The sequence below is a fragment of the Pyrus communis genome, chromosome 3 (genome assembly GCF_963583255.1).
Source record: "Pyrus communis chromosome 3, drPyrComm1.1, whole genome shotgun sequence".
NCBI classification, from domain to species: Eukaryota; Viridiplantae; Streptophyta; class Magnoliopsida; order Rosales; family Rosaceae; genus Pyrus; species Pyrus communis.
In genome coordinates, this window is record NC_084805.1 from 20,949,268 (window position 1) to 20,975,602 (window position 26,335).

Here is a 26,335-nt window from a genome sequence, read left to right on the forward strand (position 1 = left end):
CAAAAGGAGAATGGTTTAAATCAATAAAAATTTAATAAAAAGCATTTAATAATTAATAAAAAAATTGAAGGTGTTGTCAAATTTGGCAGCAAGGGGAGAGATGTTAATCCATGTCATCCCACATCAGATTTGGCTTCTTGGTTGGAAAACATTAATGTTGTCTTTTGTTACCGTTATTGTTGATTTAGACATTTTGACATATTCTTTAAAGATGCTCTTAGGTGGCAGATGAGTTGGACAAGTTACATCATTTAATTTCAATATTTTTATTAATTAAAACACTTAAATAATCTTAGGTGGTAGAAGGAGACTCCTCGTATACCACAATCATCATTTAATTAACAATTTTTTTTATTAATTATTGATTAACATTTTGAAATTAAATGCTAATTAATTTAGATGATGTGGATGTCCACGTCAGATGCTACCTAAGGTGGTATACAATTGTAATACAAAAATATGGTAATAATAGCATTATTGTAACTGTTAAGTTAAAAGAAAATGATTTTTTTTTTTTTTTGTGGAAGTTAAAAGAAAACAGTAATGTTATTCTTACATGTTTTTATACCACCTTATGTAATATCTAATATGGACAGCCACATCATTTAAATTAATCAGAATTTAATTTAAATTAAAAATCATTTAATAAACCAATAATTAAAAAAAAAAAACTGGAATTAAATGGTGATTTTGGCATCCGAGGAGTCTTCTCCTTCCTTCCCTGTTCAACTTCTCCCCCCCCCCCCCCCCCCCATTTCTTCTTCCACGCTAGTTCTTTCACTTTATTTTTTTAGGTCAGTTAAATCCACCACAATCTAAATTAAATCTGATACAATAAGGTTCATGCGCTCTCCTATTTAGATTATTGGTACGCATCTATGGATGCCTCCACTGTAAGTTTCTTGACATCTATCAATCCACATATTCTTTTCCCTTCAGCCTTTGTTAAACTAGGGTGCTCCTGGAGACACGGGAACTAATCATCACTCAAATCTCAGAAACATGACAAGGCAACTCTAGTGAGAAGCAAAAAGCATGATGGAGTAAAATCAAAAGAATAAATAAACCTAGCGGACATGGCTTAAACGCATACCTTCACATAGATGTCGATGGCTTTGTACAACCCATCGTGAATTGGCTTTGCTAACTTGGGAATTGACTGTGACAACTCTACGAAACTACTGAGGTTAAGATTTGGGTCATGTGCAATTTCCGCAAGATACCCATCAACCAGTCTACCAACACTCAACAACGTAAAAGTATCAATCCCCTTTTAGTTTAGATTGTGGTGGATTTGACTAACCTGAAAAAATGGCATGAAAGAACTAGAGTGGAAGAAGGAACGGGAGAAGAAGTTTTTTTTGGTAAAAAAAAACGGGTGAAGAAGTTGAACGTGGAAGGAATGAGAAGATTCTTCATATGCCACAATCACCATTTAATTCCAACTTTTTTTTAAATTATTGGTTTATTAAATGATTTTTAATTTAAATTAAATTCTGATTAATTTAAATGATGTGGCTGTCAACATCAAATACTTGGTATATAAAAATGATACAAAAACTTAGTAAGAATAGATTACTGAAAAGAAAATGATTGGTAATTGCAACTAGGATTAGCATTATATTAGTTAATGGCAAGTGCGTGTTTTATGAATATTTTGGTAGCTACATGTGGTTCACGAGGAGGGTCGATCTTGATTGGTCAAGGAAACCCACGCTGACCAGTCACCATATAATTCCTCGTTACCTCTCACACAAGTCAATCATCACCAACACTTTGATTCACATTCATTGCTTAGGAGAATTGAGATTGAGTGCAACTAGCGTTAATTGATAGTCTGTTAACATAATATTTACATAATTTATAAAATTAACTGATTTGATAGGGTTTCAAGGGGTGGTGTTTTAATTTGTTTTGAATTTTGTTTATTTTTTAATAATATAGTATTGTATATGAGGATTTTAGGTTTAGCATATATATTGAATGTGAGTAACAATTCTCTCATATTATCATCGTATATGTCACGTAACAACTATAATAGAGTAGCACTTTTAATAGTTCTTGTATTATTGCCAAAAGCTGTGTTATGTAATGACACATATAGCTAGTTGTAGGTCCTCGTCCAGCACATGCCTTCTTGTCATTTTGTTTAGAATACTGAGGTTTGGTAAGATGTGCTTAAGCTGGACAAATCTTGGATATAGAAAATAAATCACCTCGTATTTATAAATTGTAAAGAACTATATATATTGGTTTTTTTTTAGTCGAATAGCTATATATAATATATGGTATATAAGATATTCGTATCGATTTATGTTCTTTTTTTTTATGCCAACGAAATCCGGGTATCCAAGATATTCAAGAACCAAACCTAGTTTTGAATTGTTGTAATATATCTACCAAAGAATCCCTATGAAATGTTTGGAAATTTATCTGTTAGTATTATCTGAAATTTAACTCTGTTTGTGTAAGTTTATATTATGTTGTCAGTTCCAAGTTAAAACAAAAGAAGACAGAGAGGGTGTCAAGTAGTCCACAGCCGACATTTCGCTTTTCATGTCAAATTTATAGGATAATGAATCTTAAACGAAATTATGCTAAAATTAGGTTGTCATCAAGAAATGAAGCGTTGTGTAGCCTGAACACAATAATAAGTAAAGCCGACTTTGCTTAACGTGACAAGACTTAATTAGTGACGCATTGTATGTGATGCTATCATATTCATGCTAGAAAGTAGAAAGGAAAGAGTAGTTATCATGTCTACTTGTCTATTGGTGATGGTGGTGGAGTTCACCAGGATGTAATTAATTAACGGAAATTAGTAATAAACAACTTAAATTAAAAGTTCAAACTCACGATGATTTGACCGTTTACTGGCTAATTGCAGTGCTAATTAGCAGCAAAAAGTAAGACCAGCTTATCAAAATAATCAAGGGTCAATATCCAAACGACTCAACTTGTCAATTTTTTACCGTAAGTGCTAATTCTTAATGTAATCTGTCCACTTTATTTTATAAAATTTATCTACCTTCTGATAAAAAACAAAACAAAAAAAACTTGTCAATTTTTGAAATTGGGAATATTGTTGGGAAAGATTTGTAGTGATAACTTTATGCATGCTTGAGAATAAAACGTGGAGAGTTTTTGTTGGTGGAGAATTAAATGGTCCGTTTGGTACTCTACTTGAATCTAACTTTTTAAATTCAAAAAGAATTTTCAAGTTTTAGGCTTTAGGCTTTAAAAAATTGTTTGATAGGACTATTTTAAAAAAATGAACTGAAAAATATAATTTATTCTCTAAAAACATAAAAAGTGAGTTTTTAGAGTTTTTAAACTTAAACTTACTAATTTATTTTCTCTCACTCCAAATCTATCTCTCTCTCTTTTTTTCTTTTTCTCTCCCTTTTTATTTTTATTTTTTTACATTTTTCGTCTCTCATCCAATCCGTTATCTTCATTATCTCCGTTCTTTCTCTCACTTCTCTTCCTCTCTATCTCATCCAATCCTCTCTTCTTTCTCTTCCCTTCAACCATTTCTTACTTTCTTTCCTCCTCTCTCATCTTTCTTCCTCTCTTGCGATCCCATCTTTTTAGATCTCTTTGTCTAATTTAAGTTGTATGATTTAAAATTTTTAAATCGCAAACCAATCAAGTTTTTGAGTCTTAAAGAAAATTGTTTTCAAGAAATGTTCTTAAGAAAGGTTTTGAGAAATGATTAAAATTTTCAAATAGGATGATACCAAACAAGCTTGAAATAATTTGAAGTGGTGAGAGGCGTGAGAGGTGGACAACCCAATTTTATGATATCTAGCGTACCAAGATATATACTACTAGTTTTCAAATGTCACTCAAAGAATCTTAAACGAAATTGCGTTAAAGTTAGGTCGTCATTCAAAAGTGACATACTGTATAGCCGGGGCACAATTATATGTGAAGGTGACCTTGCTTAACAGGACAAAGCTTGGTTATTTTTGTCTTTGTTGTATCATTATCTAAAATTTAATATAGATCAATTGCCTTCACCTTCATAACTTTTGGATCAAATGTTGAACACAAGCTGGTGTGCACTAACTATTTCTTAAGCTAAATATAGTATATCTCCAAGAAGTCTAACGACCATTCTTCTCTCTCATCTTGTCTAGACACTTTTTCACCTTCCAAACACCTTTTATTCTTCTAGTTTTCTTTATTCTCAGTAAATTTTCTCTGAATTTATTCAATTTCCAAACAACTTTATTATATATAAACGATTAATGAATTAACGGAAAATGGTTATAAACAACTTAAACTAAACGTTTAAACTCACGAAGATTTGACCGTTTACGAGCTAATTGCAGTCCTAATTGGCAGCAAAAAGTAAGATCAGCTTGGCAAAAATAATCAAGGGTCAATATCCAAACAACTCAACTACATCTATGAAATTTGGGATAAATATCGTAGGGAAGGATTTGATAACTTTATGCATGCTTGAGAATAAATATCTATGAAGTGCTGACTTTGTGCATGCTTGAGAACAAGACATGAAGACCTTTTGTTGGTGGGGAGTTGAAATAATTCGAAGCGGTAGTTGAGAGGCGTGAGAGGTGGAGGACCCAATTTTATGGTATCTAGCGTACCAAGATATGTACTACTAGTTTTCAAATGTCACTCAAAGTTAAATCATCTACCCCACCAAGTTAATTATTTATTTTCTTTCACTATTTTGAGGCGCCATACAAAAAAGATTATTTGTTTTCTTCCCTTTGTGGAAACACCTATTTACTGAGATACAAAAGAAAATAATAACTCATAATCATTTGTTCTCGTGAAATTTTCAAGTTCTACATAATGTTATAATCAATTTGGTCTTTTAACCAAAATACTTTATGAGATTGTTATAACTCTTTATTTTGATTTCTGAGATTTAAAATTGATAGAAGTGGTCCCTAAGATTGTCCACATTAATATTTTAATCATTTCGTAAAAAATCTCCGTTAAATTGAAAAAACCACTTGTTCAAGTAGAGATTTTTCAAATGTCAGTTAAAGCATCTCCCATTAAACTAATTATTTATTTTCTTTCACTATTTTTAGAAGCCATAAAAGATTTATGAAGTTATAGTAGACTTTAAAAACTGGGTGGGCCAAACTTTTCAGCCAATTCCTCTTTCAATAATTCTAGCCCATTGTATAATCATTATCTAAGTGGGTCTTCTTCATTTGGGAAGGGTTGGAAGCCTGCTCTGATATCATATTAAGATAAAAAAGCTATGAAATTTATGTCTTTGTATTCTTCACTTTGTGGAAACACCTATTTATAGAGATAAAAAGAAAACAGTAACTCATTATTTATGAGTAGTGTTATACTCACCTCATTATCTTATCTCTTCATCTACCTTTTATTCCGATCCTCTATAAGAAGTGAAAAAACACATAAACTCTTTCATCACCCACCAATATTCCCAAAACAACCCTACATATATTTTTTTTGTTAGATTTAAAAAAGTTATATAATTGTAAAAAGCAATTATTATTAAGACCTTAGTTAGTTATAGCAATGGAGGATGGGTCGCTGACATGAATTTGTTCTCATCATCTCTTTACACCCCAGCCAAACCGCCATTGACACCCCTAAACCCTCAACTTAACTGCACCACCCCCCAAAACCCCATCTCAAACGTACCAAAACCCTAAAAATCACGCCACACCGACAACTAGTTCCTCGCCTCGGTCGCCAACCATCGCAATACCACCATGCCTCAAAACCGCTCCAGTGCAGAATCTCTATCATTATCCACTTTAATATAAATCTTCTGTGAAATCTTCTATGAAATCCTTTATGAAAAGCTCGCAACGAGAATTCTAACAACTTACTCAATATTGTGTTCGCCTTCCTCCACTCTAGTTCCTTGGCAACCAAAGAATATGAAACCAGTAGATGCAAGGATGGGAAAACCAAAACCACCAGATCCTATTGCAATGACCAATACAAATACAAATCCTAACAATGATTTTTCATTGTATTGAAATGTTCATTAAGGCTAAAGCAATCGCCAACTTCTCAATATGATGTCTTAAGTTTCAAAACTTTAAAGTATATAACTAATAATTATGTGGCAAAACTTGATTGGTTGGTCTTTGGAGGTCTTTTTACACAATGATAAATTTATCAATAAAATTATTATTTCCAAGTAGGTGAGAAAATAAGACAATGGGGTAGGCTTAGTAGCACTCTTATCTATTTACAATTTTTTTTTTAGTACATCGATATTTTTACAAAAGGGGGAGGGGGGAGGGGAAGTTTGGTTAAGCCACACAATGGGCAACCTAATTTGGTATCGAATTCGCCATTCACGAAATTCAAACCTAAGACCTCTCACTTTTAAGCGAAGAGGAATACCATCAGACCATAGTATTGAGTATTGAGTGGTTCTTATCTATTTACAATAAATCACAATCTTTTATTTTCGTGATAATTTCAAGTTTTACATACCGTTTTAATCAATTTTGTAAAGAATGTAGGATTGAAGAATTAAATGAATAGAAATGAAGGGTTTTTTTTGGTACAACGGTGAATTCAATTACCAACAGAAAACTTACACAACAAAGTCTCAAACCAAATACACAAGAGAAAAGTGGACCTTACAAACAACACACTAAGGGGCATTTGTTTGCCCTCGCTAACTTTCACTGGATTGGACTGGACTAAGGGTTAATCCAGTCCCGTGTTTGGTACCCGCTGGGACTAACTTTAATGGCACTAATCTTCATTCACCTCGACTAACCATGGGATTAGCCGGTCTTAGCGAAACCCCTCAAAAACTATGGGATTGCTAGTCCCGTTTTCAAAACTGTATGCATGTTGTATGAAAGCTGCAAGTCTGCAAGCGTGCTTCTGGGCAACTCCATTTGCCCTCCCATGCCCAAATCTAAAACCCAAACCCACTCACAACCTAAATCTCAAAATCCAACCACGAAAATCCCAAAAAAAAAAAACACAATAAGATCAACAATCTCAAAATAGAAAAATTCTACCTTATTTTTGAAAATTCCCATAAAGGTTCCTTTTCTCCAGAAAATTCCGAAGAGAAATGGATAGAGAAGGGGAGAGAGTTGGGGACGAAGAGAGATTAAGAGACAAAGAAGGAGGAGAAGGTAGCTTTGGGGACGATTTTGCAGGAAACTTGGTTTTGAAGCTTTTTGCAGGAAAAAGATGGGAGGAAAGGAAGTATTGGGGACGGAACCAAAGAGGCACAAAAGTAAAGAACTCTCTAGAGGTAGAAGTGTGTGTTCGAATTTTTAGGGAAAAAAAAATTGAATTAATAATAAAATATTAGAAGATATATATTAAATAATATAATAGTATAATTTTTTATTTTATCCAGTTTTTTAGTTCGACATTGCACCAAACGCTTCACTAAGTCAGTCAAGTTTAGTCTAGTCTAAGTCAATCCAGCTTAGTCCCTGAAACTAGTCCAATCCGAGATAGTTCGGTGTAACAGATGCACCCTAAGAGCCCAAACAAAGGATAGGGCCCAAAAACAAAAGCACACCAAACAAACCTAGCCTTCTGCTACTACCATTGCTGCAGCACCACATAAGCAGCACAAACCAAGGAGCCCAACAAACCCCATAAATCCGACCAAATAACGCCTCAGATATGGGAGGAAGGAAGATTCCATGATCCATCAAAGAAACCCTCCCCGAACACAACCACCAAGGAGAAGAAAATAAAGAAGCTTGTGAGATTCCCACAAACGACACTACCAACAATGGCAGACAGAGGGAAGGTGGTGGTGCATACACCCAAACCGATATGCATACCGAGACTCTACACACCTTCTGAATGGACCACTACATATCACGATCAAAAGTGACTACATATTGAATTTGGGAAGAAATTGTTGTAGGATGGAGCCAAGTTGAAGATAAAGGAGATCATAATTGCGCAGGATGGATGAGGGGCATGAAGATGGAGGGATGGATCTTAGGACATGATTTAGTTGGAACGATATCTACTGGGTGGATAGATCACACTAACAAAAAAGGACTGCCACAAACCCTGGCCATAGTTAGGATCGACGATCGAACACAAAAGGAGAGAGACTCTCACCGACACGGAAAGAAAATGAAGTTTTTAATACCAACTGATAATATAAATGAAGGGTTTATAAGAAAATGAATTTTGTGTTTAATAAGTTTGAATTGTTAGGATTAATTTAAGAAAGATGGGGAAAATAATGGTAGAGAGAAATGTAGCTAGACTGGTAGAGTTGATCTAGTTTCTTTTTAATTCCTTACGTGCATGTGTATCATGCAACTTTTGATAGAAAAAATGGCTGCCTTTTAATTAAAGAAAGTAGCTAACTTAATTGGCTAATCAAAGTGTATGATGAAATAGCAAATAGAAGTAGCAAAAGTTGCTCCGTGTCCGACTCACGACTGCAGTTTGCTTTCGACTTTGGGTTTTCAGTTTTCAAGGGTGGTGAATTTTCCTCCACTTACAGTTAACGAACTTTTATCATCCTAGCATCACAATCGAAACTGTTTATTCTCTTTATCATCATCTAAAGATCAACTCTGCAAAAAAAACATTTAATTTTAATATCGTTTAGTTACTCATGCATTTCCTTGAAACCAATTCGTTATCTATAAAGGATGGAAATTTCACGAAAACAAAAAATTATGAGTTAATTGTAAATAGATTTTGAGTTACTGTTTCTAAAATTATGAGTTAATTGTTTCTAAAATTATGCGTTAATTGTAAATAGATTATGAGTTACTGTTTCTTGATCCACAAGGGTTGTATCTCTACTTGAATATGATCCTAGTCACCAAAACCAGTCAGGTAAGATGAGGCCAGAGAAAACAAGATCCAAATGGGCCATGGTAGTGATGAAACAATAGGCCCACAGTGGGTCGTTCCTCTCTCTTATTTTTTTTTTTTTTTTTTTTTTTTGGGATCAAAATTTCATCAATTTTTTTCTTAAATTTAGAGAACAGAGAGGTGAGGAGGGTTCGTACTTGGTAGGGTTGAAAGATTTGCATTGCCAAAAGTCATGTGACTGCTTGGCTTTTGTTCTTTAGCCGCAGTATTCCCGCTGCTTTTGCCTATCACGTTGCACAATGTTCATTAATTTTAATAAGCGGTTCAGTGGTAAGATAACAGATTGCGGCTCTCTAATAAACAAAAAAATATGAAAGGTTCGGAATCGATGCTTCAAGCTAGTGAGTTTGCTTGACTGTGGCTACATACATGGTGAAATTTCTCATAGCCTCTGGACCTGGAAGTGGTGGATAACCATGACTTGCCACAGGTTGTCCCTTTTTGTCTGATCGAACGAATTAAAAACGATTAATGAACAAAAATTAGGATAATGCTAGGAAAACTAAACTTTTAAATCAAATGATGTGTCATCAATAGAAATAAGCACGTTAACCAACACCTGAGTAATAATCCAATCATCTTATCCACATCATTTAGTTTACAAATTTTAATTAAAAAATTTGGTTTTCCTAACATTATCCTAAAAATTAACTTAAATATTTTGTACATTACATTGTATGAAAATTTATTGTATTTCAATTCCTTGAACTTAAACTCAAATCTATCAACCTACGATCTTGTGTTGTGCGTTGTTCATGTAATGAAGCCGCACACTTAATTACCTTATTTCTCTATTGAACAACGCACAACACAAGATCGTAGATTGAAGGTTCGTAGTTGAGATCTATTTGAGTTGAGTTGAGTTACCTTTTCGATACATTACTCGTAGAGTTGTAGATGTGCAACTCAAATTAATAAAAATATATGGTTTGACTAGCAACATGAAATCTTGACAATTTAGTTCATAAGATCATGTATAAGACGTGTGCTACCTGCATATGTTTGTATACTTTGAAAATACTTCCCCTTTTTTGTAACAAAAAGAAAATGTTTTCGTTTTCAATGCTCTTCTCAGTTATACAAAAGATATGTGTTTCTAGTCATACTTATCAAAACACTATAAAACAACCAAAACTTTTCACCGTTATTTTTTAAACAATACGATTGAATAACACTTGTGTGTTATCATGAAATATAAATAATTCAACTTTAGGAACAAAATTCCAAATTTAGGGTCATATGGAAAATTATCTATCATACAAAATCTAGTCAATTTTAATTTTGAGTGCATTTTGCTTGCCTCCTAAAGTGAATGTGACATTTACGGATCCATTGATTGCCGTTAGATTTAACTTTGCCGTTAGATTTCTTATTCATTTGTTACAAATTTCCAAATAAACATAACTGTGACACATATTAGTTGTATAAAAATACGATTGTCCAAAATCATGCTTGCAATAAAAAGAAAAATAATTCCCAAAATTAAATGCTGGAAAATCTGATTCTTGAAGCGCCATTTATTAAGCATCAATATTTTGGAAGGATTTGTGTTCTAGTTATAAGATTAAACATAACAGTGTATTTCTTATTTTTTTTATGCCTCGTGATATTGTTTTCGGGAAGCATATCACGTTAGGATTTTGTATTTACGTTGTTATGAATAACATTCTTCCAATTAAAAAAAACGTAAATTACATTTTAGTACATTAGTTTAAAAGAGATTTGAAATTGTTATGCGGTTGAAAATTGAGATTGTTATAAAAATACTATTTTTACTATTTATTCGTATTATATTTTTAATAAAAATGAGACTTAGATATGTTAAAAAAATGATATAAATATATAATATAAATATACTATTTGCCGGTTGTAAAATATAATTTACCATAAAAAAACACATGAAGAAATTTTTTTCCAGCAATAGCCGCATTTTCCACCCACCGCCAGCGCCATTTTCGTTATTTGAAACCTTTACGTCAGGTTGAGACAGGTCCTCCCTCCGCTCCTTCGCATTATTTTAATGTTTCAAAACCGGCGCGCGAAATCCCACTTTTATCTCCCGCGCCTTTCCGACCCCCTCACGCGCCTTCTTCCTCTCTCTATATTTCTCACCTCACTCTCACTCTCTCTCTCCCTACCTCCTCTCTCTCCCACTTTCTCTCTCTACACATCTCAAATCTCCAAAATCCAAAACCATGCAGCATCGCCACCACCATTACTCAAACCAACCCCATTTCTCCGCCGCCTCGGATCCCACCACTCCGTTCGGGTCCCATGTCGTCGTCCCCTCCGCCGGATCCGAGTCCAAGCGCGGAAAAAGGCGCGGCAGTTACACCTGCGGCCGATGCGGCCAGCCGAAGAAGGGCCACAAGTGCCACCTCCCCGCCAACTCCACCGCCGATGACTCTTTCGTCGATGAGGCGCCCTCCCCTTCTCTCTCGGACATCCGACCCCCTCCGCCGCCACGTCAGCCCTACTCCCACCTCCGCCGAGCGCTATCGTTCGATGACGATGTGGATAGTTCTGGAGGGGGCGGTGTTGAATCTCCGGACCTTGACGAGTTCGGAGACTCCGGGGACGATATAGATTTGGCTACGGGTTTGGGCGGTCTGCCGGCGAGCTGTCTTTGGGAGATTTTGAAGAGGTTGCCGCCGCCGGGACTGTTGTCGGCGGCGATGGTGTGCAAGGGGTGGAGGGAGACGACGAGGAGGTTGTGGAAGGCGGCGGAGATGCTTAGGATTAGGGTTCCGACGAGGGCTCAGGTCGGTTTTGTTGGATCGGTATTGCAGAAATGCCCGGGCCTTGTGAACCTATCTCTTAGAATGGAAAGGTATTAGTGCTCTATGTTTCAGATCTAAGGTTTCACCTAACAGATCTGCTTACAGCGCTGAGCTTTGAAGATTAAACAATCTAAACCCAAAAAATGAACTCGATATGGACTAAAACTGAAATAAAAGAAAAAAAATTAAGGGCTAAAACGAAATGGGGTTTCGATGGAATGCAATTGGTAGAATTATACTGAATTGATTTGATCTAAAAGGATTTGATCTGATGCAGCATTGTTTGCGAAATCAGCGAGCTACATTGTAAATTCTTGTATTCTAAATAATGCATTGCGTTTTGGTAATTGATTTGATAAATTTTCTGTTGCAGTGATGTCGATGCAACATTGCTGGCGTGGATTACATTTTCATGCCCAAATCTTGAGTTCTTGGAGATAAATACTAGCGGAAGCGCTATCAATCGGATCACCGGGTATGCTTCCTCTTCTTTTTTAGCTCCTATGTTCCGTTCTTCGCAGGTTTAATCGTTTATCTGTTGTCTTAAACAATAAACTATTGAGCTGCTGTTTTATTGGGCATTTAGATTGATATTGTTGGCTATTTTCTGTTTGCTACTCTTTGTTGTGCGGTGTGCATTTGATAAAACAGTGCTTGTGTTGGCTGATTAATTCAATCCCTTCCATGATTTTTAAAACTACAGGGATGAACTGGGTCGTTTCGTTGTTGATAGACGATTCCTGAAAAGCCTTAAGATGGAAGGTTGTTCTAACTTAGGTGGATTTTCTCTCTGTTCATCAAGTCTTTCTACAATTTGGCTTTCGGGTCTTTACTCCCTCTCTAAGATGGTGATTATTTTTCTCTTTACTCTTTGTCTATCGTGTAGTTGCCGATTTCCATTTTTTGTTTTCGATTTATTGTTAAAAGACTTCTCTTTTACTCATTCACATTCCCTTTTCACAGGTTTTCAATTGTCCCAATCTAAAAGAGATATCTGTAGACTTTTCTCACGAAGAAAATGATAATACTGATCTTGTTAACATGGCTGATGTGCTGGCAAGGAATTGCGCAAGGTTACAAAATATACACATTGCATCAATCCGGCTTTCCAACACTGTTGTGCTCGCCCTTACAGCGGCAAAGCTAAGGTTTGCCACTGAATCTGTTTTGAGGCTAATCTTATCATATGATAGGCTGCTGCAATGATGTTTAGTGAAAGAACTCTCTTTGATCAATGCGCAATTAGTCTCATGAAGATTGTTTGACCATGTCATCCAGGGGGTTGAGAATGCTTTCTCTTGTCCTTGGGTCTGAAATCACCGATGCATCTGTTGCTGCCATTGCTTCGAGTTACCAGAACTTAGAATTACTTGATCTGAGCGGGTATGTTTCAGTCCTATGGTTCAATTGCAATAGTCTTTGTAGTTAACCTTTGATTGTCTGATATCTTCCATGTTTGATTATTGTGATTTATTGCTTTGCAAAACAGATCCTCGAAATTGATTATCCTAGGTCCAGGAAGGTTGTGATTCTGTTTAGAATAAACGGGAATTCCATCCCTTTATGGAATGACTCATGTTTTAAACCTTTCCACCAGAACTGTTAACATATAAGTAATTAAAAGTCAGATGAGTTGCAATGATCTTTCAAATTGTTACAATGAACCATGAGATGCAATGACTTTTATTGTTGCCTAAAATTTTTACCTTGAATAAACATTTTTGCTGACTCTAAACTTTCAACTGCAGGCTTTCTAATGAAAGCAGAAAACAAATTTGTTTCACGAGCATAGTTGGATATGTATGGTTGAAAATGTTTGCTTCTCTATCCATTCATTCTTTGAGATGTAACGTTTGGCTCTCCACTTTGATTACAGATCTAGCATCAGTGATAGTGGCATTGGAATTATTTGCAATGTGTTCCCTGATACTCTATCGAGACTACTCGTTGCTCTTTGCCCCAACATCAGTTCAAGTAATCACCTAGACCATGGACTAAAACTAGTAATTGATTAGTTTCACATAAGCTTTAGTTGACAAACTATTGCATGTACTATTCAGGTTTCATTCAATTTGCTACTGCGCAACTGCCTCTGCTTGAACTCCTGGACTGTGGCATGACCATATGCGATCCTAATTCTCCCTCTGCTGAAACCAATGTCCGTGAACTCCCTCAAGCATCCAATGACAAAGTACACAACAGTTACCAGAAGCTGATTATCAAACATGCCCGGTTGAAAAAACTGAGCTTGTGGGGTTGTTCTGGCTTAGATGTGAGTTCCTGAACCGAGACAAGTTGATACTTAATTTTGTTCTCGTAGAGTTTCTTTTCTGGTTCTTAATTTTCAATCTAATGCAGGCTCTATATTTAAACTGCCGAGAACTCAACGATCTGAACTTGAATTATTGCAAAAATTTGTACCCAGGTATCCCATTTGCTCTCCTCCACACTTTAGCTAAGGTTTCTATCAATTCTTTATATGGTGAAAATTTTGGTGAATTTCTTCGTATAGTTTAGTGATTGTTATTTGTATTTATGCAGAGAGATTGGTGCTTCAGTGCCCCAATTTAGAAAATGTGCATGCATCAGGTTGTCAAGAATTGTTGATTGGGGCCATTCAGAGCCAGGTAATCATAAGTTCCCTCTCTATTTGGCATACACCCTTTGATTGGTTTTGTAAGTTCTAATGTCAAATGAAACCCGCGTAAAGAAAGCGATCTGATCTAGCATTTTGATGTATTGGATTGTAGGTTGATAACAATGCTGCCGCGGATAACCAATTACCATGTAAGCGCCTAGCTGATGGCTCGAAGAGGGTTGGGGTGCCTCATTTTCTCAGTGCTGAACAGGTAATGCCTAAACTCTCCAGTTTCTCATTCTATGATAGTTCAGAATCATGCCTATACGTTTCTGTAAACATATTCTTTTTGTTTTTGTTTGTTTTCGGTGCAGCCATCTGAGGATGATAAGAAGCGAAGAAAGATCGAGAGGCGGCAGTGCAGTGTGCTTGTGTTGTGAGCAACCTCGTTGGATGCCCATGTTGGTTTCACAAGGCTCTCTGTACTATTACCCTGTCAACATTATGTTTTATTATCCTTAATCACAATAGGGAAGGGTTGGGGGCTGTTGCCTTGTAGAGTTATTATTTGCCTTTTCTTTCAAGAAAACTAAATTTGTTTTTAGCTTTTAGCTTCAGAACTAATTAGTCCATTTCCAAATTGGAGACATTGGATTTCATAAACCTCAATTAAATAAAGGGTTGTTTTATTACATTTATGTTCTATTTTTAGGTTGTATCTTAATTCTACTTTTCTAACAATAAACATGTTTTGATGTTGTTTGTTACATGAACCAGCATTATTTCTATAGCAAAAACAATATGTTGTGGAGGGTTACTTTTCTAACAATAAGCATGTATTTTAGATTTTAGCTTTTTAGAACCTTGTTTAGAATAGATTGTATGTATATTGAATACTTGCGCCACAAGTAACTAAATTTCTTTTATAAAGGATTGTGCCAATTTTTTGCTCAAGTTTGATTCTTTTTAATGCCTTGTTTGCTAGGGATTTTAATTGTTTTTTTTATGTTGGACTAGAAACTACTGAGATGTGGTTAAATGTACATTGATTATATTCTAGCGCACCACTTTAGTCATTCACAACATAAAGTAAATACAAGAAGTGATAAAAACAGTAAGTATGTAACTAAAATTGATATTAATATTGCTGAATATCACAAAACAAAGTATACACACACACACACACACACATATATATATGAATTGAGAATGATCAATAAAGCTCTTATCGGATTGGGTTAAAGATGCTTCCTTGTAAAGGTTACAACCAAAGAGACTAATTGTCTTAAGGTTGGTAAATCGATACTACACAAAAGAGATGGTAGCTGAGCAAATTCTAATTGGTTTTAGGGTCTAAATGATGGTTTTCTAAAGTTCTAAGATCTTGGTTTCAAGTAGTCTTTTGATAAGGCAAAATGAATGAAACGAGTAAAAGGCAGGAACTTTTGGTTTGAAATCATGTAATCTATTTTGTTGAATGATCTGGGTGTCCTGTACTTTGAGTTATTCACTTGTATTTATAGATCTTTTACTTCTTCCTTCATTGCTTCCTATGTTTTCATTTGAAGACGACCTAGTATTACTTTCCAGAAAATAATGCACTAATAAGAAAGTAATCCAAAATATATGGGGTGATAAATGTAGATTAGCGTAACTAAGACGGTGATTTTGCCTAAATCCATGATCACCTTCTCTCCAAAACACCAAAGTGCTTTGCATTTAGTGCTCTTTGCAATCAAGATGAAAGACTGAGATTTGGTATCTTTGACAAGTCAAAAATAATCGTGGGCATGCACTGTTTATTTATAATAAATTAAAGGCATAGCCGCATAAGTTCTTTTTCCTTAAAATTATCATATTAGGCCAAACCAAGGCCCAATAATATATTAATTTGTGTAAACAGACGCTTTCTTTCCATCTGTATTGCATCACATGTATGCAAATTCAAGGCCCATCTTCATTTTCCTTGGAAGATATGAACTGGGAAGTAATTTATGCACTCCAAAATTTGCTTTCACACTCCATATTCACTCATGAGGGTAAGAAGTTTACTTTTGGAATGCGAAGAACATATCCCACTAGAAACATTAGGATTCATCATTCAAGGCTGTTAAAACACCTCCTATTTCCTCCTTATGATTTGGATTCCCCCAATGAGTATGCACTTTGCGTGGATACAAGATTTATGATAAATTTACACTAAGGGATGATATAGTGGATTAAGCCTCACAATGGGGTAGCCAGAATAAGTAGGTTCAAATTCCCTTTTGACAATAATCAAACTTACTTATAAATGAATATTAATACCACTATACCGCAATACTAAGTGGCCACACATTGTGTTGTTTAGTTTCATTTAACTGTTACTTATTTTCCTATAACATGAGAAAGTATTGTAAACATTAAATCAGATTAGAAATAACAATTCATTTCCAAAGTCTAAGACCATCTCCAATCCTTGGTTAAAACCTAAAATTTTTAACCCATAAACAGTTTTTCTTCTCTAATCCTTATGGGTTAAATTTTTAGCCCGAGATTATTAAAAAATGAATTTAAGATAATTTTTTCCTAAAGTAACTTTAAAAGAAAAATATTATGTAGACTATCCTAATTTAATTTTTTATGAACATTTTAACCTAAAAATTTTTAGATTCCGATAAATATTGAAAAATTACTAAAGCGTCATTATGAAACCCGTGGAACACTATAAAAGAATATGAAACACACAAAATAATTTTTTAAAATTATTTTAGCTTTTGGATTTAAATTTGGGCCGTTAGAGCTTTTTTTTTACTGTTGGATTTGATCATATAAGATCTTAGCTTTTGGATTCAATGAATTTATAAATATAAAACTAAAAAGAATGCACATATATGGTGGGTCAGCCCCACTAACCCAAGGGGAATTCTGGGCTAAATTTACCCTATAAATGAGTTTTGGGTTAAAACTCATATTTGTCCTAAGGATTAAAGCAAATTAGAGTAAGTTTAGAATCTAAAATTTGAGTTTTACTTCAAGATATTGGAGTAGGTCTAAGACAATAAATATAGAAAAGAAAAAAAGAATGGTCCTGCATATATTAATGCCTCCATAATTAACATGCACATGCTCATGTTCCCTCTATCAACCACGTCCTCGAAGCATTCCCAATTAATATATTCTTCACTCCCACTTTTTTATGACTCCAAGGACTCGATGTTTTAACCAACTTAACGTACATTAAGAAGAATATTTACTAAAAATAGAAAGTTTATTGAATTAAAATAAAAACACACAAATCATTAAATACAACAAATTAACCACATAATTAATTGATGCATTACATTATTATGCTTAAGCAAGCCAATTATTAATACTAAACAAGCAAACACCAAGCCGTCCTTGAGCGTACTTAAGACAGATCGTTCGATCGAGTTTAAATGGTTCTGTCCATGATAAAAACTCAAATTTTAAGTATCTCACTTTATATAATTACACATATAATGATCAAACCATAACATTAATATTACAAACAAACGTATCCAATCATTCGAACAACCTGCTCAATCCATCTGCGCGTTTCCGGTGGTTTTCGATTTGATTTTCCGTGACCGCGACGAGATCAAAGGAGCAGGCTGTGATGATCATTCGTTACTAGTACTTCAGCTTCTGTTCTTGCATTTCTCCATGGCCCTTGGTGCTGAAATATTCATATTTCAACATGTTTTAGTAAGCTAGTAGATTAAAGAAAGTGATAATCGTGATGAATGGTGGTTGATTAATGATCGAAGATAGATACTAACCTAGTCCAACAGCCTCCTTGCTCTTCATTATGCGCAATCTCTTGCATGATTCAACAAACATTCTGCTTGCACAATTGAACATGTTTAACTAAAATAAATAAACTTGAAGTTGAATGTTTAGGGGGTTCTTGATAAACATTTTGTTTTGTTTTTGTTTCTAATTTTTAATTTTTAGAAAGCTGAAAACTTGTTTGATAACCAATTACAATTTTCAGAAGAATGACAACTGATTTTAAAATGGAGCCAAATTTCAAAAATTTATAAAAATATTTTTCTGATTTTCGAGTTTTCAAGAAAATAAAATGATAACAATTACTACATAACTTTTCACGTTTTAAAATTGTAACTAAAACTAAAATACTTATCAAAAGACTTCTTGAACTATCTTAGCTAGGGTTGGAATTAATGAGCTCCAAACACACTTTCTATCCACCTCCTACAATAGGAATTCTCGTAGAATCTTCTAAATTTAGAGAGCGAGAAAGAAGATCCTAACAGTAGTTACTAATATTTTAAATAAAACTTTATTCCTATTGGTCTACAATCATTATCACTCCATAAATTAGAGAGTATGATTGAAATAATTTTTTTTATCAGAGAGCTAAATAACTTTTTAGTCTTTTTAGTAAAAAATTAACCGAAAAAATAAAAAGTATGATTAGAGATGCTCTTACTCCCATGGCACATCGCCAACCAGCATCCAATCACCATCCTTGTCTTCATATGTTGGAATGTAATCAGAACCGTTGAGAACATCCATCAGCTTGCTCTCATTCATGAAGTCCTTCATTCCTTGGGATCCACAATTTCCTTCAATGATTGAAAATTTTATAACATTACTCCAGTATCATAATAATTGAAAATTTAACAGACAAATAATGCATTAACTTGTTCCAAAAATATAAGAGAGAGGTGATTCCGCACACCCTTTTTTCTATCTACGTACTCTTATTTATTTTTAACAGTTAAATTCATCAAATTCAAAAAAATTTAGAGACAAAAGTTAACAAAGTATGCGTAAATCATTTTTCAAAATATAAATAAAGTAGTTACCAATGGTGAAGGAGCTGAACATTTTGGCTAGGGCATCAGAGAGCTCAGGGTAACTCTTGTACATCTTCAAGTCGACCTTGCGAAGGTATGGTGCACCATCCATGCTAACCTTCACCAAAACTGCATTGTTATTGCCGCCCTTGTTCATCTGCTCACTTTCTCCGTCATTCGTGCTCTTTTGCACCGCCGTGAATATGTTCTTTCGAAAAGATCGCACCGGTGGCCAACCCACAACTTGTGCCCTATTAGTTAATAGTAACATTAGATTGTTTTTTTTCTTTGGACAGAAATGATAGAGAATTTCATTGATTATAACAAACAAATACAACCAAGCATTACAAAGAGGAGCCAGATGGGTACATTTCTCCAGCGATCAAACATCTTGATCTGGAGATAAATCTTCACAAATTGGCATACAAGGAAAACCTCTACTAGGCAACCACAACGCAACAACAAGAACCATTAGCCACGAGTAAAGATCTGCCATAAAGAAGGTAAACGTAACAAACCTTGCACCGGGGTGACAAAAGTCATCACAAGAACGAGACCAAAAAAAACCATCACAAGGATGAGCCCACAAACAACTCGCTAAAGCGATACAACACAGCCTGCTAAGCAAGACAAAACAACACAAAATGGAAAACTACCTATCCGAGAATGAAACCATCAATCAACAAGTTTATAGCTAATTACTTTTCTATTTTCGTTAAACCGATTATATTTAACATGATTATTTGTAAGCTCAAGTTACTAAGAGTACGTAATAAATTTTATAAAATTCTATTTATGTTCAATTCTCTTCTCTCCAGCATCGGTTGAATCAAAGAAAAAAAAATATATATACATATTCAGAATTTAGTGCTACTAATTAACTAGCTATAAGTTCTATATATAACAACTAATTTTTGCAATATATAATTTCTTAATTTCATTTCAAATTATATATTCTCCTTAAAAGAGGAAGATCTGGAAGCCAAGTCATCCAATAGAGTCAACAAATTTAAGTCCAGTTATTAAGTAATTTGTTTACACACAATACATATGAATTAAGTAATCAAATTGATCAATCTCAGTTTTTATTCATTCTTTCTTTCATTTTTATGATGAAAAAAAATCCCGGAGGAAAGGAAACAGCCATGCATGTATCCAAAACTAGAAGAACTCCCAGAGAAGAAAATCTTAATATTTCAAAAGTATCAATGAGATGAATGGAGCAAAAATTAATTGGATTAATTCTTGTAATAACCAATTAAATTGACTAGAGATATACATGGCTAGCTAAAAAAGTCCTGAGTCAGGACTCAGGAGAATGACTACATACATTAGATGGCATCAGTTATATATTATTAATCAGGGCCATCATATCAATTATTGAAGGGCAAAAACAGGAAGCACACACATGTTCATTATTATCATTAATTATCAGATCGTGATTATCATCATTATCAACTTACTTGGCAGCAGGAGGCTTTGCTGGATCGGAAGCCGGAAAATCAAGGTTGTTGTTCTTCTCCTTGTTGGTCTTGGACTTTTCAGCACTGCCATCTTTCCCACCAGTACTATTTGCCTCCTTAGAATTACTAGAAAGATTAAGCTTCAAATCCACACAAGTACTAGTATCAGTACTAATATCACTCTCAGTTTCAGAAAACCCTCTCTTCCTCATCACGATCACCTGATCTCCATCACGGACGCCGCCGCCACCACCACCCGGCAACCCTAGCCTCAGCTCTGTCTCGTCGAACCCCATCTGATGATTAACTTCTCTCTCACTCTCTCTCTCTCTCTCTCTCTCTCTCTCTCTCTCTCTAAACTCTTTCTTTCTTTCTTTCTGTAATATTGCTAGCTAGCTTGGCTTTTGGTGTTTCTTTGCGTTGATGTTTGATGTTTGATCTTTTTGGAAAAAATAATAGTGTGGGGAAGGATTAAGAAGGAGGGGACTGCTTGGGCTGGCGTCGGTATTAATATGCGAATGGGTGCACTGTATACCCGGAAATGGGTTCTTGACACGTGGCATACTGCATGAGCTGGCTTTTACAACCCTGCTGGGCTACGTGACGGCACCACTGTTGATGTTATCTATCCTACAATCGTTGTGTGGGTGGATGGTGGATCGTGGAATCTTCACTGTGAACAGCGATATGTACATTGTTACTATATTACTAGTTATTCAATATTCACTTAATAGACTAATTATACAACGTAATTGTGTTTAACGAGACATAAAGTTACTAACTTAGTGAGAGAAAGCTGGTGATGATATGAGGCATAAGCAATGAGCTACGTAAAAGGGGCTGATAAGTCAAGATTTTGGTTATAAATTATTTAGATATACAGGACCACTGCAAGTGCAAGCATTGGATCAATAAGTTTCAGAGCTCAAGAAATTAACCCACTTACCAATTGATCTTCTTTTTCACTTTGTTGGGAGAGGGGAAGAGCCAGCCAGCCAGCTAGCTATGTGTATTACTAACTAGCTAGGGTTCTTTATTCCCACTTTTTAGGGCCAACTCTGGGGAAGAAAGTACACAGACGACAAATTCTCTAATCCCAAACGCCCTTCTTGCCCAAATTTTGAGGACTCGCTTTATCCTTTTTCAATTTCATTTTAACAATTTTCGTTTGAGAAAATTGTACTCTCTTTATAAGTTTTTAAGTAAAGAAAATTCACTACTTGTTCTCTTATTAGATTCCACACATGCATGTTTTGGTCAAGTAAATCTTACACTTGTACCTATCAAAGTTCAACTTAATTAGTACACTTCAATTTATAGATCGTCTCACAATTATTCTTTACTATTAGATCGTCCATGCATATGTTAGTTTGCTCTAATTACTTTACTGATCATCTTCATTCTTGACTTCTAACTCTTTCTTCTTTCAATCTTTTTTCCTCTTCAACCATGATATTTATAAGATATATATGCCGGAAATGCTGGAAGGTGTTCCTTTCTTTATATCTAGCAAGATGTGCATTTATCTTAGCTATACGGTCGGTTGGTTTTAATTTCTTTTTGTGTTATTAGACTCGTTACATACATATGGCTGGCAATCGTTTAAACATCACCAAATTCATAAGAATTGATAAGTGACAACTTGATCTCTATGTTGATGGCTAACAAGGGATATATGTTATAACCTCTAATTTGTAATCCTAAAATTAATTAATATCCTTCTTTCGCGGTCCCTTATTGGAACAATCAATCAATGAAATTATTCTAAAATTCTGGCTAGAAGGACTTATCAAACTTAATGTGAAGAATTATTTAGAAGTAGACATCTACTCATTCATGCTTAATTTATTGCTCAAAACCCTTAAAGTTGACAATCAGTATGTGCGTCTTAAGAATATTAAAAAATATTACTAGTGAAGCGGTTAAAACTTCAAATGGAAATGATTTCCGACTTTGTTTACGTTTGCATGTTGATTATATTTTGATTTATGCAATTTTACGGTCATTGTGTACAAAGAAAAAAGTGTGTAAAAACATCACTTCGCCATAATGTGTATATATGTACCACCATGCTTTGGTGTTTTATATACATCCACCATACAATGTTAGTGAAACATGCAAAAAGTAAATGTTGGGTTGTACCCTTTTATCGCTTCACCAAAAGAAATTGTTGGAAGAAAAAAGCAGAAGGTGGTGCAATAATATGACAGGCACTCTCAACTGTTCGTCGTTGTTAGGACATGCTCACAGTACGTGTGGTGTTCATCATCTGTCTGATGCTATATATATGCACCCTTTGGTGGCCACGAATTCAATTTCATTTTTGTTGCACAAATGGCTTGTCAAATCATAATTCCTCTACAAGCTTGTTACAGCGAGTCGTTTACATACACACAAACAATCGAACATCAATAATCAAGAACCAATCACGCGTGTATTGTAACTGACGTTAGCATTCTCCTAATCTGTTTGTAAAAATGTGTGATGAGTGACCCCTGCAAGTGCACAAATAAATTAAGAACCATTTCTCGCAATGATGCAATACTTCCATACCAATTTAGCTGCACGGACATCATAACCGGGACACCATATATAGGCTAACCCCATTAATATGGGGAGTTGGTAATCGTTTGGTCTTCTAAATGATTTGTAGCTCGTAATTAACCAATGTTTTGTAGAGACACTAATAGATAAAAATTAGCTATCTTCTTGGCTTCCGGAAGGGTGGGCTGTCGTGACGAAATCACCTGTTGATACTCTTTTAAGAAAAAAAAAAAAGAAAAAAGAAAAAAAGAGCTATACAAAATTGATACACTTTATAACTGCATATTGTTCGAACTAAATTATCTAGAGAATAATGACTTACATGAGATATGTTCACTGCCAACATGTCATCTTTGTCCAAGCATACAACACCTAGTGTAAGTTCCACTCTACATGTGATGGAACACTGATTCTATCTAAGTTGCGATTCTACTCTAGGGTTATATGAGAGTGTGAATTTTGTTTGTACAAAATAGATAAATAATTTTTTACAAACAATAAGATAATTACATTAAATGAATCTAAATTACGAAAAGATTGATTCAATTTTAGATACAAATGATGAATCAATTGCATTTTGACTAAAACATTTAAAAACTCTTGTTTTTAGTTGGGTGGTTGGATGTGTTGAGAAAGAAGTGGGACCCATTAGGCATGCAGCGAGTGAGATTCATTGCCATTGGGTGGGTCGTACAATTGATTTTGGATTTGGGCCCACGGAAGGGAGCATGTGAAGTTGTTGGGTCTGTCACCCTAAGCGTCAAACCCGATCCCATGTGCGGCGCTGCAGGGCATCCCACTGATCCACCTTCACATTTCCTTCTTCATTTGATTATTCTTCTTATTCTTCCCTTTTATTTTTATTTTTTTTTATTTCACTCTATAAATTATAATGTCATGACCAAAACTGACCCGTTGACCAATTGACTCGATGTACCAAAAAAGTGGAAGAGAAGAACCTTCATAATTTTCAACTCTTGCTCACAGACTCATCAAGCAAGATGCTTAGAGGTCAGATAGATCTTCTGATATCCAGTCAAGATAGTGTTACATATACGATATCATATAACAAAAAAAATATTCCGCTCTTTACATTTAATGAATAATTTTTCGTTGAGATAAATTATAGTTTGACATATACGTATCAATATCATTTGTATATTCTCTACAAAGCAATACTTTAAGTTACTTTATCATATATAAGGGGAGAAAATGGAGCAGGCTAGCACACTGTCGTTCACTAGCGAACTTGTCGAACCCTCACATACATTCATGACTTTTCTTTTTAGTTATTTTAATAAATTAATTCTGCATACGTATCAAACTGCAATTTATAATAAAAGAGAAACGACTCATCATATGTAAATAATAATAAAGTCATAAATAATATAATTCATGAGATATATCTTTCTTGTATAAAAATTTTGAGACTTTGATTTATATATGGTTGTATCATGGCATCATATGCCAATGTACCATATAATTAACAAGAAAAGTTATAATGCAACACCCATCTGCCAAAGTGCTTGATCATGAGCAGTAATCATTGTAATTCGATCATCACATTCTCTTGTTAATAATTTTAATTTTTGTTGGCACGTAAACAATAATTATTTAATGATTAAAATCATATACATATATATATATATATATATACACACACACACACATACACACACACACACATATATATATATATATATATATATATATATAGGTAACGCTAGTTTATTCCCTTCCTCCTTTCACCACAACTAGATTAATTATTCATTGGACGGTGTTCTGTAAGAATCATGCATGTTAAAAAGAGATTAAAGTCAAATCGTTCGGGATTAGGGTTTGAAGCAAAGAAGGGGCCGGTCAGTCAAACACAATGTAACCAACAATATTTTGTTCTCCAATTCTCTATGTATGGAATCTTTTTATTCCCTTAATATATATATATATATATATATATATATATATATATATATATATATAGCAGCTTCTGCTTGCTGTAGCTCATGCATGCAACATATATATGCTATATACTATATGGCACATATATGATAGATCCACCGATTAGCAGTTTTCTGTTTCTTAATATAACTCTATATAAAAGATTATCAAATCAATGATTTAACATGACATGAATATTTCTGTGGTACTAGCTTGTTCATTTGGCAACATATATATGCTTACATGCATTGTAACTAGACCCTTTTGTATTATAGAAATATTTAGTTATAAGGTGCCACAATTCATATCTAAAGTAAAATACAAGCTACAGTGTGAACGCATTGCATTATGCCTCCATTGGCATTAACGTTGTGTAACTAGTTGGTGCCTTCCTGATGCAGGTCGGGGGTGGTCTCACTTCTTTCCCTTGCTTTGAATAAAGATTTATATGGCACGGGTATACTGTTGTTTCATGTCAACTATGAAATGATAAGTGTTAACTCCTCTCCACATAACATTATATGATCGGCACTGAACATCACGAAAGCAATGTACTAATTGTGAGGTTGTGAATGTAAAAGAGTGCCACATAGGTGAAAGGAGAAACTTTGCAAGGGCTTACAGGAGGTTAAGCTACTCCCGATATTGCCAATTGGTTTTATGGTGAAACCACAACTTTCTTCACTAACTAGTTTCTTGTAAGTTATTCTTCTTGCTCATAGTCGATCCTTGCTAAACCTACCTAATGGAATAGGTATGTATATATAATTTGTGATATTACATAAAGTTGTTCTTACATTTATGAATAACCGTTAGCCGCTGATACAAGTAAGTAGTCTTACGAAACATCACCAACTGACATCCACATGACCCAAGACTGGGCAACTGTTGCCAGTATATAGTTCATAATTGAGTGATGATGATGATACACACACACACACACACAGTCTGTACGTACAATGTATGAGTGTGAAAAGCTTCACGAAGAGACGCGACATGAAATATGGGTATGCATGGCATGTTATGGCGGCATGCATGATGGGCAAGAACCAGTATACATATTTAGGACCACTCTTCCTTCAAAAACTGGGACGCTCTTCCTTCGAAAAAAGGGACAAGCTCTTCTGGTAATGGGCCTTCTTAGCTTCTTCAAAACCCTAAAACTCCAAATACTCCAAAAACTTCAAACTTTTGCATTGCATTACACCCACGTGTGGATTAAGGCCCACATGATCCCGACATCGATCAATCTTATCATGTCACACGTGTGTCCGTACATTGGTCTTCCAATTTGCCCTATCTCATCCATCATTAATTACGATGGCCAAAATGCATGGACAT

The 26,335-nt window shown here is 34.7% G+C and overlaps 2 protein-coding genes across 2 annotated transcripts; one reads left to right on the top strand and one right to left on the bottom strand.

Annotated features, from left to right (window-relative positions):
* The first annotated feature begins 11,020 nt into the window (after positions 1 to 11,020).
* Positions 11,021 to 14,901, top strand: LOC137730213 (F-box/LRR-repeat protein 17). The gene is made up of 11 exons (XM_068469281.1): positions 11,021 to 11,695; positions 12,019 to 12,120; positions 12,349 to 12,493; positions 12,609 to 12,793; positions 12,924 to 13,028; positions 13,522 to 13,619; positions 13,706 to 13,917; positions 14,004 to 14,070; positions 14,187 to 14,272; positions 14,396 to 14,494; positions 14,598 to 14,901. Exons 1-11 carry the CDS (start codon positions 11,061 to 11,063, stop codon positions 14,661 to 14,663), a joined length of 1,800 nt encoding a protein of 599 aa, XP_068325382.1. The 5' UTR covers positions 11,021 to 11,060; the 3' UTR covers positions 14,664 to 14,901.
* A 2,617-nt stretch (positions 14,902 to 17,518) lies between these two features.
* Positions 17,519 to 20,976, bottom strand: LOC137729341 (auxin-induced protein AUX28-like). Its single transcript, XM_068468267.1, has 5 exons — positions 20,513 to 20,976; positions 19,059 to 19,300; positions 18,680 to 18,815; positions 18,006 to 18,067; positions 17,519 to 17,902 (listed from the first exon to the last, which is right to left on the bottom strand). The coding sequence occupies exons 1-5, from the start codon at positions 20,806 to 20,808 to the stop codon at positions 17,865 to 17,867; spliced, it is 774 nt and encodes a 257-aa protein (XP_068324368.1). The 5' UTR covers positions 20,809 to 20,976; the 3' UTR covers positions 17,519 to 17,864.
* Positions 20,977 to 26,335: the final 5,359 nt, after the last annotated feature.

What these genes read in the sequence shown, in the direction of transcription:
- LOC137730213 (XM_068469281.1), top strand. Translation starts at nt 11,061, where the DNA reads ATGCAGCATCGCCACCACCATTACTCAAACCAACCCCATTTCTCCGCC. An exon ending in CTATCTCTTAGAATGGAAAG is followed by an intron (nt 11,696 to 12,018) that starts GTATTAGTGCTC and finishes TTTCTGTTGCAG; the next exon opens with TGATGTCGATGCAACATTGC. An exon ending in TTGGGGCCATTCAGAGCCAG is followed by an intron (nt 14,273 to 14,395) that starts GTAATCATAAGT and finishes ATTGGATTGTAG; the next exon opens with GTTGATAACAATGCTGCCGC.
- LOC137729341 (XM_068468267.1), bottom strand. Translation starts at nt 20,808, where the DNA reads ATGGGGTTCGACGAGACAGAGCTGAGGCTAGGGTTGCCGGGTGGTGGT. An exon ending in GTTCAGCTCCTTCACCATTG is followed by an intron (nt 18,816 to 19,058) that starts GTAACTACTTTA and finishes CAATCATTGAAG; the next exon opens with GAAATTGTGGATCCCAAGGA. An exon ending in CAAGGAGGCTGTTGGACTAG is followed by an intron (nt 17,903 to 18,005) that starts GTTAGTATCTAT and finishes TGAATATTTCAG; the next exon opens with CACCAAGGGCCATGGAGAAA.